The 14,620-nt window shown below is 33.1% G+C and overlaps 1 protein-coding gene across 1 annotated transcript; it reads right to left on the bottom strand.

Annotated features, from left to right (window-relative positions):
• Nucleotides 2,747-3,734, bottom strand: LOC104747715. Its single transcript, XM_010469397.1, has one exon. The coding sequence runs from the start codon at nt 3,689-3,691 to the stop codon at nt 2,828-2,830; it is 864 nt and encodes a 287-aa protein (XP_010467699.1). The 5' UTR covers nt 3,692-3,734; the 3' UTR covers nt 2,747-2,827.

Raw genomic sequence — 14,620 nt, 5'->3', positions numbered from 1 at the left:
CCCATCTATAAGGACCGTTTTTACTTCGACATTGCGAAGATGGACGTTAGCCACATGATTCTTGGAAGACCTTGGGAGTACGACTGTAAAGTAATTCATGATGGTGTTAGAAACACATATGAATTTGTTTGGGAAACTCACAAAATTGTTCTTCTACCTTCTCAAGAACCATCTTCAATGTTGGGATTTAAGCGGAAGAAGTTGAGAAGGAGAGAATTGTCGGCAAGAAGAAGAATGAGATAAATGTTGTATTCCATAAGTGTGTTATAGAAAGGTTTAAATAAGACTATTTATACTAAGGGAAACTAGGGCTACACCCTTTACTACAAATGGCATAAAAGAAAAGAGATAAGGAAAGAGAATTGGTTCTTCCCAAGAGTGAAAGCGACCCCTCCTTGTTTCCTTAAACGAAGCACAACCCGTGACTCCTCTCTCTCTCTTCTACTCTAACGGCTACAAGGAGGATCTCGAACCTTCTTATGGGCTTTAATGTGATCAGGCCTCCTCACTACTCCATACACTTCGTAGATGATTCGGCCCTGTAGCATACTTGTACGGACACCCTTAGCATAGTTGTACGGACGACCAATACTTGTTCGGACTAGCATGATCACTTGTCAATATTCAACACCATCGAATGCTTCTCAAGAATTTACAACGCCAAACACTCGTCGTGATAATGAGGGCTTGGATTCGGGGTCGAATCTTTTCCCACCCGGAGGGACCTGATGCAGCGCATACGTTCATCTTGATGGGCTTCGTGGTGGGTTTTCTTGTCCATCAAGCTACGGTTATTTGAGTCGGTGTTTACGTTAATTCTTATTGCATTGTCGGTTTATTTAGATGTCGGTCTACTAGGTTTAGGGTTTTTCTTTTATTTACCTACATCTCTATAAATAGAGGTTGTAGCAGCATTGTAAATCATTGAGCATTGCATTAATAAAAACCAGAAAAAGAGGTAGTCTTAACTACCCAAAGAGCTTTGTCTTGAAGCCCTGCAAGGAGGACTTGCAAAAACCTTGTCGATATCGATTCTTTGAACCGATCTCGACCTTACCCAACTCCATCTTCACGTTTTCCCTTCACTTCTCCACCATCTTCTTCTTGCTCTGTTCCATCGTTAAAAGAGCATTGTCTCATCACTTTTCTTTAGCTTTATTACATCACTTATCAAACAAAGCTTGTTCTCTTCCACTTATAGCTTCCGCCCCGCACCAGATTTATAGCGCGAGGGTTCTGGCTGTGAGTTGCATCATACTTTACCCTACATTTCTACCAATGTGAGAATGAGATTATCCGTGGTGGTGTTAGATAATTTCACAGGAGAGATAGACATAATGTCTTAGCGGGAACAAGTAGATGGTTCTTTAACGGTGTAGTTGTTGTACTCGATGTTAACTAAAATTGAGTCTCCAAAGACTAAGTACGGGGAAGATGTTTGCACGAGTATAGGGGGTTATGGCTCCTAATAGGGTACATGCATTTCTCTGGTTAGTAGTCCAGCAAACAATCATGACGAATGCTGAGAGAAATCGAAGACATCTTTGTGATTCCGACATATGTCAAGTGTGTAAGAGTAGGGAAGAGACGATTAATCACGTCCTCTGGGATTGTCCTACAATGTCTGGTGTGTGGAACATAATGGTTCCTCTGAGGAGACTACAATCTTTTTTTGTGATTTTGTTGTTGGAGTGGATTTACGGAAATTTGGTGGATGATGTAGAAATAGAAGGGAGCCCTTAGATAATATTTGGAATGGCTGTATGGTGGGGATAGAAATAGCGGTGTGGGAATGTTTTTAGAGAGAATTGAAAATGCAGAGATTGAGTTTGTTTTATCAAAGATCTAGCTAAGGAGGTGACTAACTGAGGCAACCTGACTAATGAAAAGTGAGACGAATGGAGACTTTCGGGTGGAAAGTCCCATTTTATACAATCATATGCCTTATGCAATATTGGCTTTCCTAAATATTTTCCCAAGTCCAGTGTAGATACATCCGAAAATAATAGAGTGTATTTATTAGGTTTTTTTACATCTACATTATTGAAAGATAATTATTGATATGATATTACTTAAAAAAAAAAAAAAAATTATATCAAAATTCATCATTTTTCATACTCTATAAATAGAGACTTGTTTCATTAGATTTGGACACAGAAAAAACCATATTTTCACAATAATTTTCCATTTACCTCTCATAAATTCTTGCGTGATTCAAGTGTGCATCGCGAATTGCAAGCAGATCTAGTCAAACACATATGGACAAAGTTCGGAATGTTTCGTGATTAAAATGATTTTTAAGTTTTTGAGTTGAGTCTATTGTAATAGTTATGTGTGTTTTATTGGTTGTATTGTGTGCTTCTTATTGTATTGCATTGTGTTTTTCTTATTGTATTGTATTGTGTTCTTCTTATTGTATTGTATTGCATTTTTAAGTTTTTCGTAATTTTATTATTTTAATAATGACTCTCTCTATTTTCGTTTTTACTATTTACATTTTCTTAATTAAGGACATAAAATTAAAAAAAAATAAAAAAAAATATTTAACTCTTAATTACGTTATTTAAATTTAAACGATAGTCGTTGTTAATACGTAATCGGAAAAACTAAAACATAAAAGAAATTAAAATTATGAAACAAAAATAAGTGGGGTAGGATGTTGAATTTTATTAAACAAACCATTATAGGATGTAAAATTTTAGTGGATGTTGAATAATTAGGTGGAAGAGAGAGAAGATGATGTGGAAGAGAAATATATGACATGGAGGGTGTTGAATCTTAAAACCATTGTTGATAGTCTTATATTGAAATATTCAGGGCAATCCTCCTATGAGAGTAATGAAATATTCAGCAACTCAGCGTCTTTGTCTTGGAGGCTCTTACATTGGAAATAGGTAACGGTATAAGTCACAAGCTGAAACAACCTCACCAGAAAGACGGAACTCACAAGGACGAAACTGTAGGTTAAGGTCACGGGGAATGAACTACTCCAGTCGATCAGCCGGAAGATTTTTACTAACCCAAATGACAATAAACCAATGAAAAGATTGAAGAGGAATAGTTTTGGCTTCATCACTTTAACACTCTTTGCTGCATTCCCCAAAGCGTGAAACCATATGAACATAGAAAGGTCCCAAACATAATTTGAGTAAGACTTTAAGACTGCAAATAGAACCCCTAAAGCGGGAGATTTGGCTGCCATGCAATCGAGTTTTGTAGAAAATATAACGAGAGGGAAAATGATTATAAAGAATAGGAACCAATTGGCAAGACTGAAAAGAGCACTGTAAAAATTAGTCACAGGAGATCCCTTCCAATATTGAAGGGTAAGAATCGGAAAGTCTCTGATCTTGAAGCTATCATCTCCATGCGTAAGAGCCGATGCGTGGACCATGACAAGAACGGATAAGAGGTTGATGATGGCGGAGACGGCGATGAATATGTATAAAGACCTGACAAAATGGGGCAAATATGCAAGGTATCTTATAAGATGGGTAGCATATTCCGGGGTGCTTGGATCTGTCAATGGTAAGAAACTTGATTCAAAAATCAAGTATGATAAACAATTGACTAAGAGAGGGCATGCCAAGATTAAGAACATCAACTTTTTGTCCTTGAGAAAGTGTTTGCGGGACTCATTTAGAGTACCCGCAACCTCCATTACGACCATTAAGAAAATAAATTGATCCATGGGTTTTGAAAAACAAAAATGACAAAAGCTCTTGGCTACTACTTTTGTTTTGGTAATGGTAGTGAGGGTTTATAACATCAAACCCATCTGCTTAGTGCTTATATATAAGTATATAACAAACCATAAGATGGATTGATTGACCAGCTACTTTTCTAAGGAGGAAAACGTCTTTGGCTTGTACCTCTAGGCTCTAGGTAGCTTCGGTTATGGAGATTCTTGTCGTCCATTTGACATAGTCCAAGTCCGTACAACCCTCGATATAGAAAGTATCTCACGCGATGTGGATTTGAGATTGATATAATAAAATATGATTAAATAATTGATCATTTTTCATAGTTTCATATGATTAAATGATAAAAATCTATATTTTTGAAAGAAATTATAATTAAATTTTCAATAAAGAAATTATAGTTTCATAGAAACTGATATAATAAAATATGATTAAAGGTATCAAAATTTTATTATACATATGTATTTTACATTAAAAAGAAACTATAATAAAACAAAGAAGAAAGGAAAAATTACATAAAAGCAAAGAAGAAATAAAACTAAAAACAATGTAATATATATATTAAACCAAATATATAATCAAACTATTATAACGATTCTTAATTGAGTTTTCAACCAATGCAAGAACATATAAAAACCAAGAAAATATTTAGGATTTGAGATATGGTGGAGGAAGATGTGAAAATGGTTATTTATAGGATAAAAAGTGATGTAAGTTATATTTTTTAAGTAATTAAATTAGAGGAGTTGCAATTATAATTTATAGTGTATTTAATTGAAAATGAATGTAAAAACAATAATTCACAATTTGTGTAATTTCAGTTACAATTTAATAGTAAAGTGTGTATTTAAGGTATGTGATATGCTCAAATTAATCCCTAGAGCTACTCTCTCAAATTAAGAGATCAATGCAGTACTTAGGGGTCGAATTCCACAAGGACTCAAGTCTACACAATAAATTATAGAGTTTTATAATTATGCTAAACAAATTAAATTAAAATTTCAATAACAATGCAAAATATTAAATAAAGCTGTGAAAATTCAGAAGATCAAAAAGCTAGGCCTAGGGAATTTCTCAGGAAATTATGAAATATTAAATCAATCAATAAATTAGGATTTAAACAATTAAGATCAGATCTAGAACTCTAAACACTTTTGTAAAATAAATCAGTTCTCACTGCAAATATTTTCTAAATTTAAAACCAGAAAATCCAAATCTCTTTGCAAAATTCAAGTTAAAAATCAGCAATAAAATCAAGTTTAGATTGTTCACAAAATTACTAAATCAAATCTCTTTGCAGAAAGTAATTTTGCTCATCAAAAGGTTTTATCAGGAAAATCAATTATACTCTCATATCAATTTATTTTCCTATGGTATTAATTATAAGTGACTAATCAAGGATTAATATGAAGAACAACCTATGATGAAGATCTAGAAAGATAAAGAATCCTAAATAAACAGATCTAATAATTCATAAAATCCCTGTGAAAAACCCTAAACCTAACAAGCAAACTACTCAGACATAATCAATGAAGAACAAAACATCTTTCTGAATAATAAGTAATTGAAATTAAAAAGAGTAAGAAGGAGTTCAAGAATTATTCTCTACAAAGCAGATCTCTCTCTCCCAAAAACGCTCAAAATCTCACAGGGTTGCAGAAAAATAAAAACTTGATAGAATAAAACTTAAGGGTTTGTGTGAAGTGACATTAGTGCAGTGGCAGGAGGTAAGTCCATTTGTGGAAGGCACCATCACACCCGGGATCGGGTCCCGGCTCCTATGAATGTAGGAATTGGCTAATGGGCCGGCCAGTTGTGGCCCAATGGTTGAAAAAAAAAACTTAAGGGTTTGTAAAACCTAAAAATACTATTTATATGTCCTAAAACACATCAGGGACTTGTGTTGCAAATATGGAAAACTTCGGGCAATTTTGTAAAACTTCCAAATTTGTGATTCTTCATCGGCTGAACATGGTGTCGATCGATGCTAAGGCAGTGTCGATCGACACTCCCTCTCTGTTCTGACTCAAAGTTCGTTTCTTCTGAATTGATGATCCAAATTGCTCTATTTTGCTCCTTTCATGCCAAAATCCTAGAAAACCTGTAAAGACTCAAAAAATCCTAGAAAACACATCAAAAGACTCTAAAAGACTCCTTATATCATGGTTAAAAACCACAAAAACCATGATATATCAGTATGAATTAATGTATACAAGGTTCAGACCCGCATGTACGTGCGGGGTTATGTTTATAAACAAATTTATTTTATTATTTATAATCAAACTCATACTAATTGAGATTCTAGTTTGATTTTGGTTTAGTTTTTTAATGTTTGAAAATTTGAAATAATAATGGTTTCACCAAAATTTTAAAATTAAGAACAACATAATGGTTGGACTGATAACAAACGAAATCAATTGGTTAGATTCTATTAAATTTGTGAACTATCAAATCAAATTTATAACCGTTAACAATGATGAAAACCCGTTTGAGACAAATACAAATATTTAAGGGTGGGCGTAATTCTCTTTTCGTTTTGTCATGCTCCATCATGTCCTACACATGTTCTCAAATTTCAGTTGCATAAAAGAATACATTCCCAATATGGGACATTTTGAATATGAGACAAATTTGTATTTTTGATCGAAAACATGACAAGACCGGACAAAAACATACATTCTCAAACTCCCGTATGGAATAAACATAAATATAATTTATAGTATATTTATATATCATATGTTATAATAAAAATATTACAAAATGAATTGACTTCTTTATTCTTATTATTTTATATATGGTTCAACTCTATTAGATTATGTTTTTTTGTTTTAATATTTTTAAATGTTATAGAACATATGTTATGTACTTTTATTTTTATTTTATTTTGAACTTATGCTAGTTCAATTGGAAATAGTAAGATTTATTTGAGAACATTAAATGTATTTTATCATGTGATAGAACATGCCAAGAATTAAAATTATTTATTTAGTATGTGTAAACATATTTATTTAGTATAACATATGTAACCCAAAATTTTTGTCATTTTGGTTTTTGGTTCAGTTTCATTTTGGTTTATGAATATTTGAGTGTTTGAGTGTTAATCAGTACTTTAAGACTTGAATCAGACCAGCGGTTGGCCTGGAAATGATTAAAAATAAGTTATAAATGAGAGAACATAGGCATGTATATTTTGGACAGACCGTATCCACCAAATGTAAATTTCTGTTATATAATAATTTTTCAAATTATTATTCGTTTGATAATATTTATATTAGTATAGCGGATAAGAGATTGGGCAAAGAATATACATATTTGGTTGTCAAAAATAAATAAATAGAAAAAGCTTCTAACAGGATATCCGTATTTTTTTGTTTGAATATTTAATTTTTACAAAATTATTACAAAATTAATGGAAATTATCCAAACTTTCTTTATATTTTTTTTAAAAAAATTATTTCTTTTTTTAATCCAAAAATAGCTGAATTCTACAAAATATGTGTTATTAAATTAACTATCACCAAATTATTAAGAATTTGAAAATTGAATGTTGTTATCTAAATTTTCTAATCTCATTTGGTATTTTGCAGAGTAATCTTTTTAAAAAAAAATTTATAGACTTTTTAAAGATAATGATGACTTAAAAACAAACTTCAAGGTACTCATGTTATAAAGGTTTACTGCCATGTGCGTTGTTTGTTTTCTTTTCCATATACATCCCAAATTATAGTGCCATTTTAAAAAAGACTGTTAACATCATATATTTGAAAAAAATAAGAAAAATAATATAATTTAATACATAAAGCTGATTACAAATTTACAATACAGTCATGGAAGATTAAATTGTACTTTTATGTGTTGGTTTCTAAAGTTAATTGATAATGGTAACTCAAGACTCAACTACATACCCTAATAAGAATTTTCTATAGAGTTTTCTTAAATAAATCTATATAAAAACTAATATAGTATTTTGTGAATTATCGGGTTCATATAAAAAATGTGAACATCTTTTAAGCAATCAAATGTAATTTTCTTGATTTGCAGATGCTATGTCAATTGGATGAACACCCGTTCATACCACAATCCTCCCTTATATACAATCTCTAGGTAAAAAATGTATGCTTTCGAAAAAGATTTTGATTTGTATATGCTTATGTATAAGACAGAAAATTATAAATTTAACAATTCATAAAAACAATAAACAGGACATAGAACATAGTATTGGTTAACTAAAAAAAAGAATATAGTAGATGTTAGCAATATGCATATGCAAACTTAAATACTAAGACACATACACTTTTTTTTTTTTTTTTTTGCAGAAACAAATAGATATAAAAATAGTGTAGAATGTTGTATATGATATGTGAATGTTAAATCGATTACTCTATTTATAGGCTGGAAAGAGTCAGGCTAAACATTTTTTACTTTTAAGTTTAAAACAACAAAAATATATATAAAATCTTTTAAAATCTTATTTATTTTTCAGTTAATGCATATACAATATGTTTGAATCTATATGGATGATTCGATTTGGATAATGAATTAATTGTCTAGATTTTGCAATTCCTAATAAACCGATAAGACTACCCATTAGCCAAATTCCTACATTCGTAGGAACCGAGACTCGATCCCGGGTGTGATGGTGTCTTCTACAAATGGACTTACCTCTTGCCACTGCACTAAGGTCACTTCACCGATAAGACTAAATATATAATGTTAGTTATAGAAATAATCCCTAAATTTTAGATATTTGGTAAACTAATTACTGATTTATTTCAAGATTTCATCTGTTTACTTGAAATAAATCATCTGTTTAAATTAAAGTTAAGTTATTTTCATATATACTATTCGAATTTAATTAGATACAGTTGTTATAGAATCTTAAATAATAAGTTTTATTAAGGGGTATTCTCAAAAATGCTCCTTTTTCCATACCCCTTTTTTAAAATACTTTTTCATGTTGACTATTTTTAAAACTACCCATTTTTATATACAAAATGATCAAATTACCATTTTTTGAGTGACAGCAAGAATGTACAGTCTTCAAAATCAAAAATATTTTCTCGCCAAAAATAAAAAAAAAATTTTCGCCAAAAATTTTTTTTTTCCCGCCAAATTCTAAAACTTTTTCCGTCAAAAATTATTTTTTTCCCCGCCAAAAAAAATATTTCCCGCCAAAATCGAAAATTTTTCCCACCAAAAATATTGAAATTTATACCTTATAAAAACATTGTAAACACTTTTAAAAGCGTTTACAATGTGTTTAAAAACCTTTTAAAAACCTTGTAAACGCTTTTAAAACCTTTTTAAAAACCTTATAAAAACCTTGTAAACATTTTTATAAGGTTTTTAAAAACATTGTAAAAGTGTTTACAAGGTGTTAAAAACCTTTTAAAAATCTTTTTAAAAACCATTTGAAAACCTTTTAAAAACCTTTTAAAAACCTTTTAAAAATCTTTTAAAAACCTTTTAAAAATCTTTTAAAAACCTTTTAAAAACCTTTTAAAAACCTTGTAAACGCTTTTACAAGGTGTTTAAAAAACCTTTTAAAACTTTTTAAAAAATCTTGTAAAAGCCTTTGCAAGGTGTTTATAAGGCTTTTATAAGGTAGAAACCTTATAAAACCTTTTAAAAACCTTGTAAATTCTTTTTTGGCTGGAAAATTTTTTTGTCAAAAATTTTTATCAAGTTTTTTTTGACAAAAAAATTTTGGTGGGAAATTTTTTTCGAAAAACTTTTGGCAGGAAATTTTTTTTCGAAAAATTTTTGGCGGGAAAATACGTCGGAAATTTTTTTGGCCGGAAAATTTAGTTTTTCTTTTTATTGATTAAAATATTTTTCATCTAAGGGGAAAATGGTTATTAAAAATTAAAGGAGGGCAAAAATAAAAATGGCAAAAAGGGGGTATTTTTGAAAAGGGGTATACCAAAAAGGGTATTTTTAACAAATTCTCTTTTATTAATTGCAAAATTCTCTTATTATTTTATAAAATTTTAATTACTATGTAGAATTTAAGGAATTGTTAATATAGATAGTTTCATTTTTATTATAATATTTAAAATTTTAATTTTGTAATCTTATTGGCTGTATTTTTTTTTATATAATGATGGTATGTAAAATATTTGAATTTATTAGTTGTAATTAATATAGTTTCATAAAATATAAGAATATATCATTTATAGTTAATATAGTTTCTAAAATACTGGAATATTTTGAGTTATAAAAAGAGTTAATCATTTAGTTCCTTAATAATTGTTACCATTATTTTAGGGAAGTTTATTTATTTTTTTAATTATGTAAGTAAGTTGGTCTGTTTGGCAACAAGGATATATGTTATGTTTTTTTTTTATCCCTAAGTGTGCTCCCCAATTAATAGTATAGATGATTAAATATGTTACATTTTTGTTTAATTAAAAAAAAATATTATATTTTACAAAACAACATTTAGGAAAAACAGGTTCTCATCTCTCTCTCTCTGCGTCGATTTCCCCAAACCGTCGCTTCATAAAACAACCCACCGATCTTCACCATAAAGCCTCTCTGACGTTGGTCGGTTGATTGCTTCTCTTAATCTTTTGTATATTTTCCTTTCTACACAGATTACGTTAATGATATTGGGCTTTAGAGAATCCCAAGTCATCTTCTTTCTCGTTTCGTTAGTCCCGATTAGGCCTGGGCATAAAAACCGTACCCGAATACCCAACCCGGAACCCAACCCGAAAAATCGGGTTTGGATTGGGTTCGGATTTGCCTATAAAACTCTAATGGGTTCTATTTTCTAATACCCGTGGGTTCGGGTTAGGGTCGGGTAATACTCGATACCCGTTTGGGTACCCAATAAACCCGAACATATAAACATATTTATATTATTTATCATTAATATAATGCAATTACCCTAAAGTTATGATTATAATTTTGAATATTTCATTTAGTTTTATACCTAAATATCAAAAATAATCAAAATATCTAAAATATATTGTCACATAAGTCAAACTTTAACTAAATTTATTTAAATTTTATTAATTTTAATTATATTTTTTCGGATATCCGGTAGTTCGGGTACTAATTAGGTTCTGAAAATTGTAACCCATACCGACCCGAACCCGGTACTACCCGAACCGAACCGAACCCAAACATAGTAAAATACCCGAATGGGTTCTATTTTCCATTACCCATTAACCCGAACCCGAACGGGTAATACCCGAACCCAAACGGGTAACCCGAATGCCCAGCCCTAGTCCCAATCCTTCCACGGATCTCGATTTTATTATCCTTTTGGTATAGGTTGTGTATCATTAACACACAGACATCATCAATCTTAGAGAGAATGATAGATCCGAGACCAACTTCTGCTTTTCGGTTTAATGGATTCTGGGAACAGAGGGTTCGTAATCTAACGATGAGTTTGATATCATCGTTCCATTTTCTCTTTCTCCTTCCCTTCCATTGGGGGAGTATAATTCTGACCCTAATCTGGCCACAACACAAAGGTTCTGGTGTCGGCTCCTTTCCGTTTATCGGTGTTTGTCGTTTCATCTTCGAAACGGGTCGCCATGTTCATCAAAGAGGTTATGCCTCTAGTTTTGATCTCTCCAATCTGAGAAAGAGAGATCAATTTTGGATTTTGGATCCAGGAAAATATGATTGCGATACTATCGTTTACGGGAAGAAATTATGGTCTCCATTCATTCCTCTCCACATAGGCGTAATTGTTCGCGCGATGAAGATGTGGTTCATCGTGAAGATCTACAATGACGTCTTTGGTGTGAGATGTATAATAGGATGGAATTACACTAGTAGCAAGCCAAATTTTCTGATGCAAACAAGGACAATGATACGGACTAATTGGTATTGGATTCTCAAGATTTCAAAACTTTTTCCAAAGGCAATGGGTTTTTTTTATGTGATGTTGAGTTTCAACCAAAGAATGCCAGTACGACATACATATCACATTGGAGTAGGATGGTTTATGAAGAAGGAACATATGAGTAAGGCTTATCTGAAGGAAGCATCATCAAATTCACCTTTTTCATGCTTGCTATCTTCACAATATGGCATATTTCTGCTTACGAATGTGACAACCCGTCCCGTTGACCCCACTAGCCCACCGCTAGCTTGCCCTTATAGGCCCGAAGCTGGCCCTGCAGGGCATAGATCCTAACCCCTCACTATGGACATCCACATCCACCAGTAGGTTATTAGTGTGCCAGACGTTCCTGCAGGTCAACTGGTGACAGCTTATCCTGTGGGAAGGTTGTTAAAGGGTAGGGACCAGAGTTCGAGGAATTCCTGGCGCACTAATAACCTACTGGTGGATGTGGATGTCCACAGTGAGGGGTTAGGATCGATGAAATTCATTTCTGTAAAAAGGAGAGTGTACGAAAATCTCTTAGCTACAACCCTACCAAAAATCAATACCTCTCGAAACGATTTGAGCAGTCGGATTCTCCTTCTCTCAAACCCTGACGATTCTGTTCCTTCTCCTTCTCTCTAAGACAAAGCTTTGTTGCTCTCTTTCTCCTTCTCCTTCACAACAAATCGACCAAGAGATCTCTCTCTCTTTCTCTGAGCAACCAATGTCGACAATCACGAAAGAAGGAGGCGTCCTCTTATTAAAAAAAGATTTCTGGTTTAATTAAATTAAACCGAGATTTACCTAAACCATAATTAATTAAACCATCCTTTGATTTAATTAATAAATCGACCAGCTTAGTAAACCAACCAGAAACTAAACCGAATCCACTCCAATTCTCGATATAAACTCCAATATCTCATATTTTCTCGGGACACATGCGTTACATGTAATATATTGTTTTTGAAGTTTTGTATTAGTTTGGTACATGTTGTAATACCCAATTGATTAATAAAGTTATTAGAAGGAAAAAAATATATATATTATATTTTTAAATGAGATACCAAATTGATTAATAAGGAGAGAGTGAAATCTTACTTTTATATATATAATTATTACTCCACAATGTCAAGGAGAAAAAATTCCAAAATTGTTCTTATTAGTGGGAAAATAACTCAACAAGTACACCTATAGGTGAAAGTATGTTTTTTGGCAAACTTTTTTGGGTGTAAGTGTAAATTACTAAAAAGAAATGTTAGACCTCCATTAGGTTTATTAAAATAAATTTGTATAAAATTTACAAAGTTATGAAATACTTAAAAATATGATGTGTAGAGAAAAAGTTTAACCTTGAGAGCAAATATTCTATAAAACTCTAATGATCCTATAATTAAATGAACATCCATATAAGAACAATATAGGTTTTATTTTTGGTTTCAAGATAATATAGTGAGATAAAAAGTTAAGAGAGAGTTGGACATAAACTTCAAATCGCTCCCAGGCACGTTTTCCAACAGTTGGACAAAAGGAAGCATGAAACCCATTATTATCCAGATCTCACCTAATCCTAGGTACTAATAACGGATTTATTCAGCGGTCTTCCCAACTGTGTCCCAAAACCCGCTGGATACTTGCTTCCCCTCGACCAATCTCCACCCCTCCGACGTCGGAAAGACTCTCTTCCGGTGCTTTCTCTGGTTCCTGCATCACCAAAGTTAGGTTGCTGTAAGGCTTCTCTCCTACTCTTTCTGATAATTTCGTTATCTTGTGTAACCCTTTGTACCCTGCTTAAAAATCTCACTTAGTAAGTGAGTAACCCGAGCTAGAACCCTCTCACCATCAACCCGCCTGTAGCTTAATCACTCAAACCATGGAGAGAAGAATCCCATACCACCTGAAAGGAAAAAACATTGATAGCGGTTTCTCTCCCCTGCTTGTAAAAGAATCAGAGCACCAGAACTGGATACCTCAAAGCTTATTGAGGAAAACTCCCTCACCTTGATGGGATGACTTACAAACCCACCAACTCAACGCCTCTGGTCCCTCTTTCCCTTCCTAACTAACAAGTGGAATCTGAGAGGAAAAGCGATAGGTTCAGATCTTGGAAAAAGCTGCTTTCAGTTCAGTTTCGAGTTTGAGGAAGATATGCAAAAGGTTCTGGATAATAGACCGTACCACTTTGACCACTGGATGGTTATCCTCCAAAAATGGGAACCCATTATTTCGGAGTCGTTCCCTTCTTTGATCCCGTTTTGGATCGAGATTCAGGGCCTCCCAAAGCATTTCTGGCAATCTGAAATGGTTAAAAAATTGGTGAGGAGATAGGTGAACTGTTTGACTCAGAGATAACTAATTCTTCTGTCAAAATAAAAGTGATGATTGATCGTCTACAACCCCTGATAAAGGAAACAGTTGTGGAATTCAGAGATGGAAGTGAAGTATTGATCTCCCTCCACTACAAAAACCTCAAGAACCATTGCCTGTTCTGCAACAGACTATCCCATGAGAAGAGATTCTGTCCGGGTTACTTAGCGGAAAAGGAGAGACAAGGAAAGCTAACCTCCACCAAAAGTCCCTCAGACAAACCAGAACCCCAGAGGAATTACTATACTCCTTGGGATAACTTTATGGCTCCAAAAGACCAAGCAACCAGGTCAGGGTCTCAGGGTTTAGTCCAGGAAACCTCGTCCAATCGAAACCCCCTTGATCATACTCACAGACAATTACACTCTCGAAGCTCATCCCAGGCTCCCTCGATATACCAGAACAGAGGTTGGGAGAGGATTTCCACCATGCCCCAATTTAGAGTCCTTGAAGATCCAACATGACTGAGACCAACTTTCCGTCTTCGCTCATCCTCCCATACACACTCATCCTCTAAAGAGGATTGCTCAAGATCCAACCAGAATCAGGGAGGAAGAAATCAGAAACAAAAATTTCTCTGGAGAGAAAAACTTTCATCGAGAATTGAAAACTCTGAAACTTCCATCACAAGGCGACCACTCGCTGAACAGTCTCTTTCCTCTGTAGAGGTAACCCCCCCCCCCCCCCCCCCCCCCCCCCCCCCCCC

This window comes from Camelina sativa, chromosome 15 (assembly GCF_000633955.1).
Source record: "Camelina sativa cultivar DH55 chromosome 15, Cs, whole genome shotgun sequence".
NCBI lineage: Eukaryota > Viridiplantae > Streptophyta > Magnoliopsida > Brassicales > Brassicaceae > Camelina > Camelina sativa.
The sequence above is the reverse complement of the archived record's forward strand: the minus strand, read 5'-3'. Positions and strand labels throughout refer to the sequence as shown.

Coding starts and splice junctions, on each gene's coding strand:
- LOC104747715 (XM_010469397.1), bottom strand. CDS start 3,691: ATGGATCAATTTATTTTCTTAATGGTCGTAATGGAGGTTGCGGGTACT.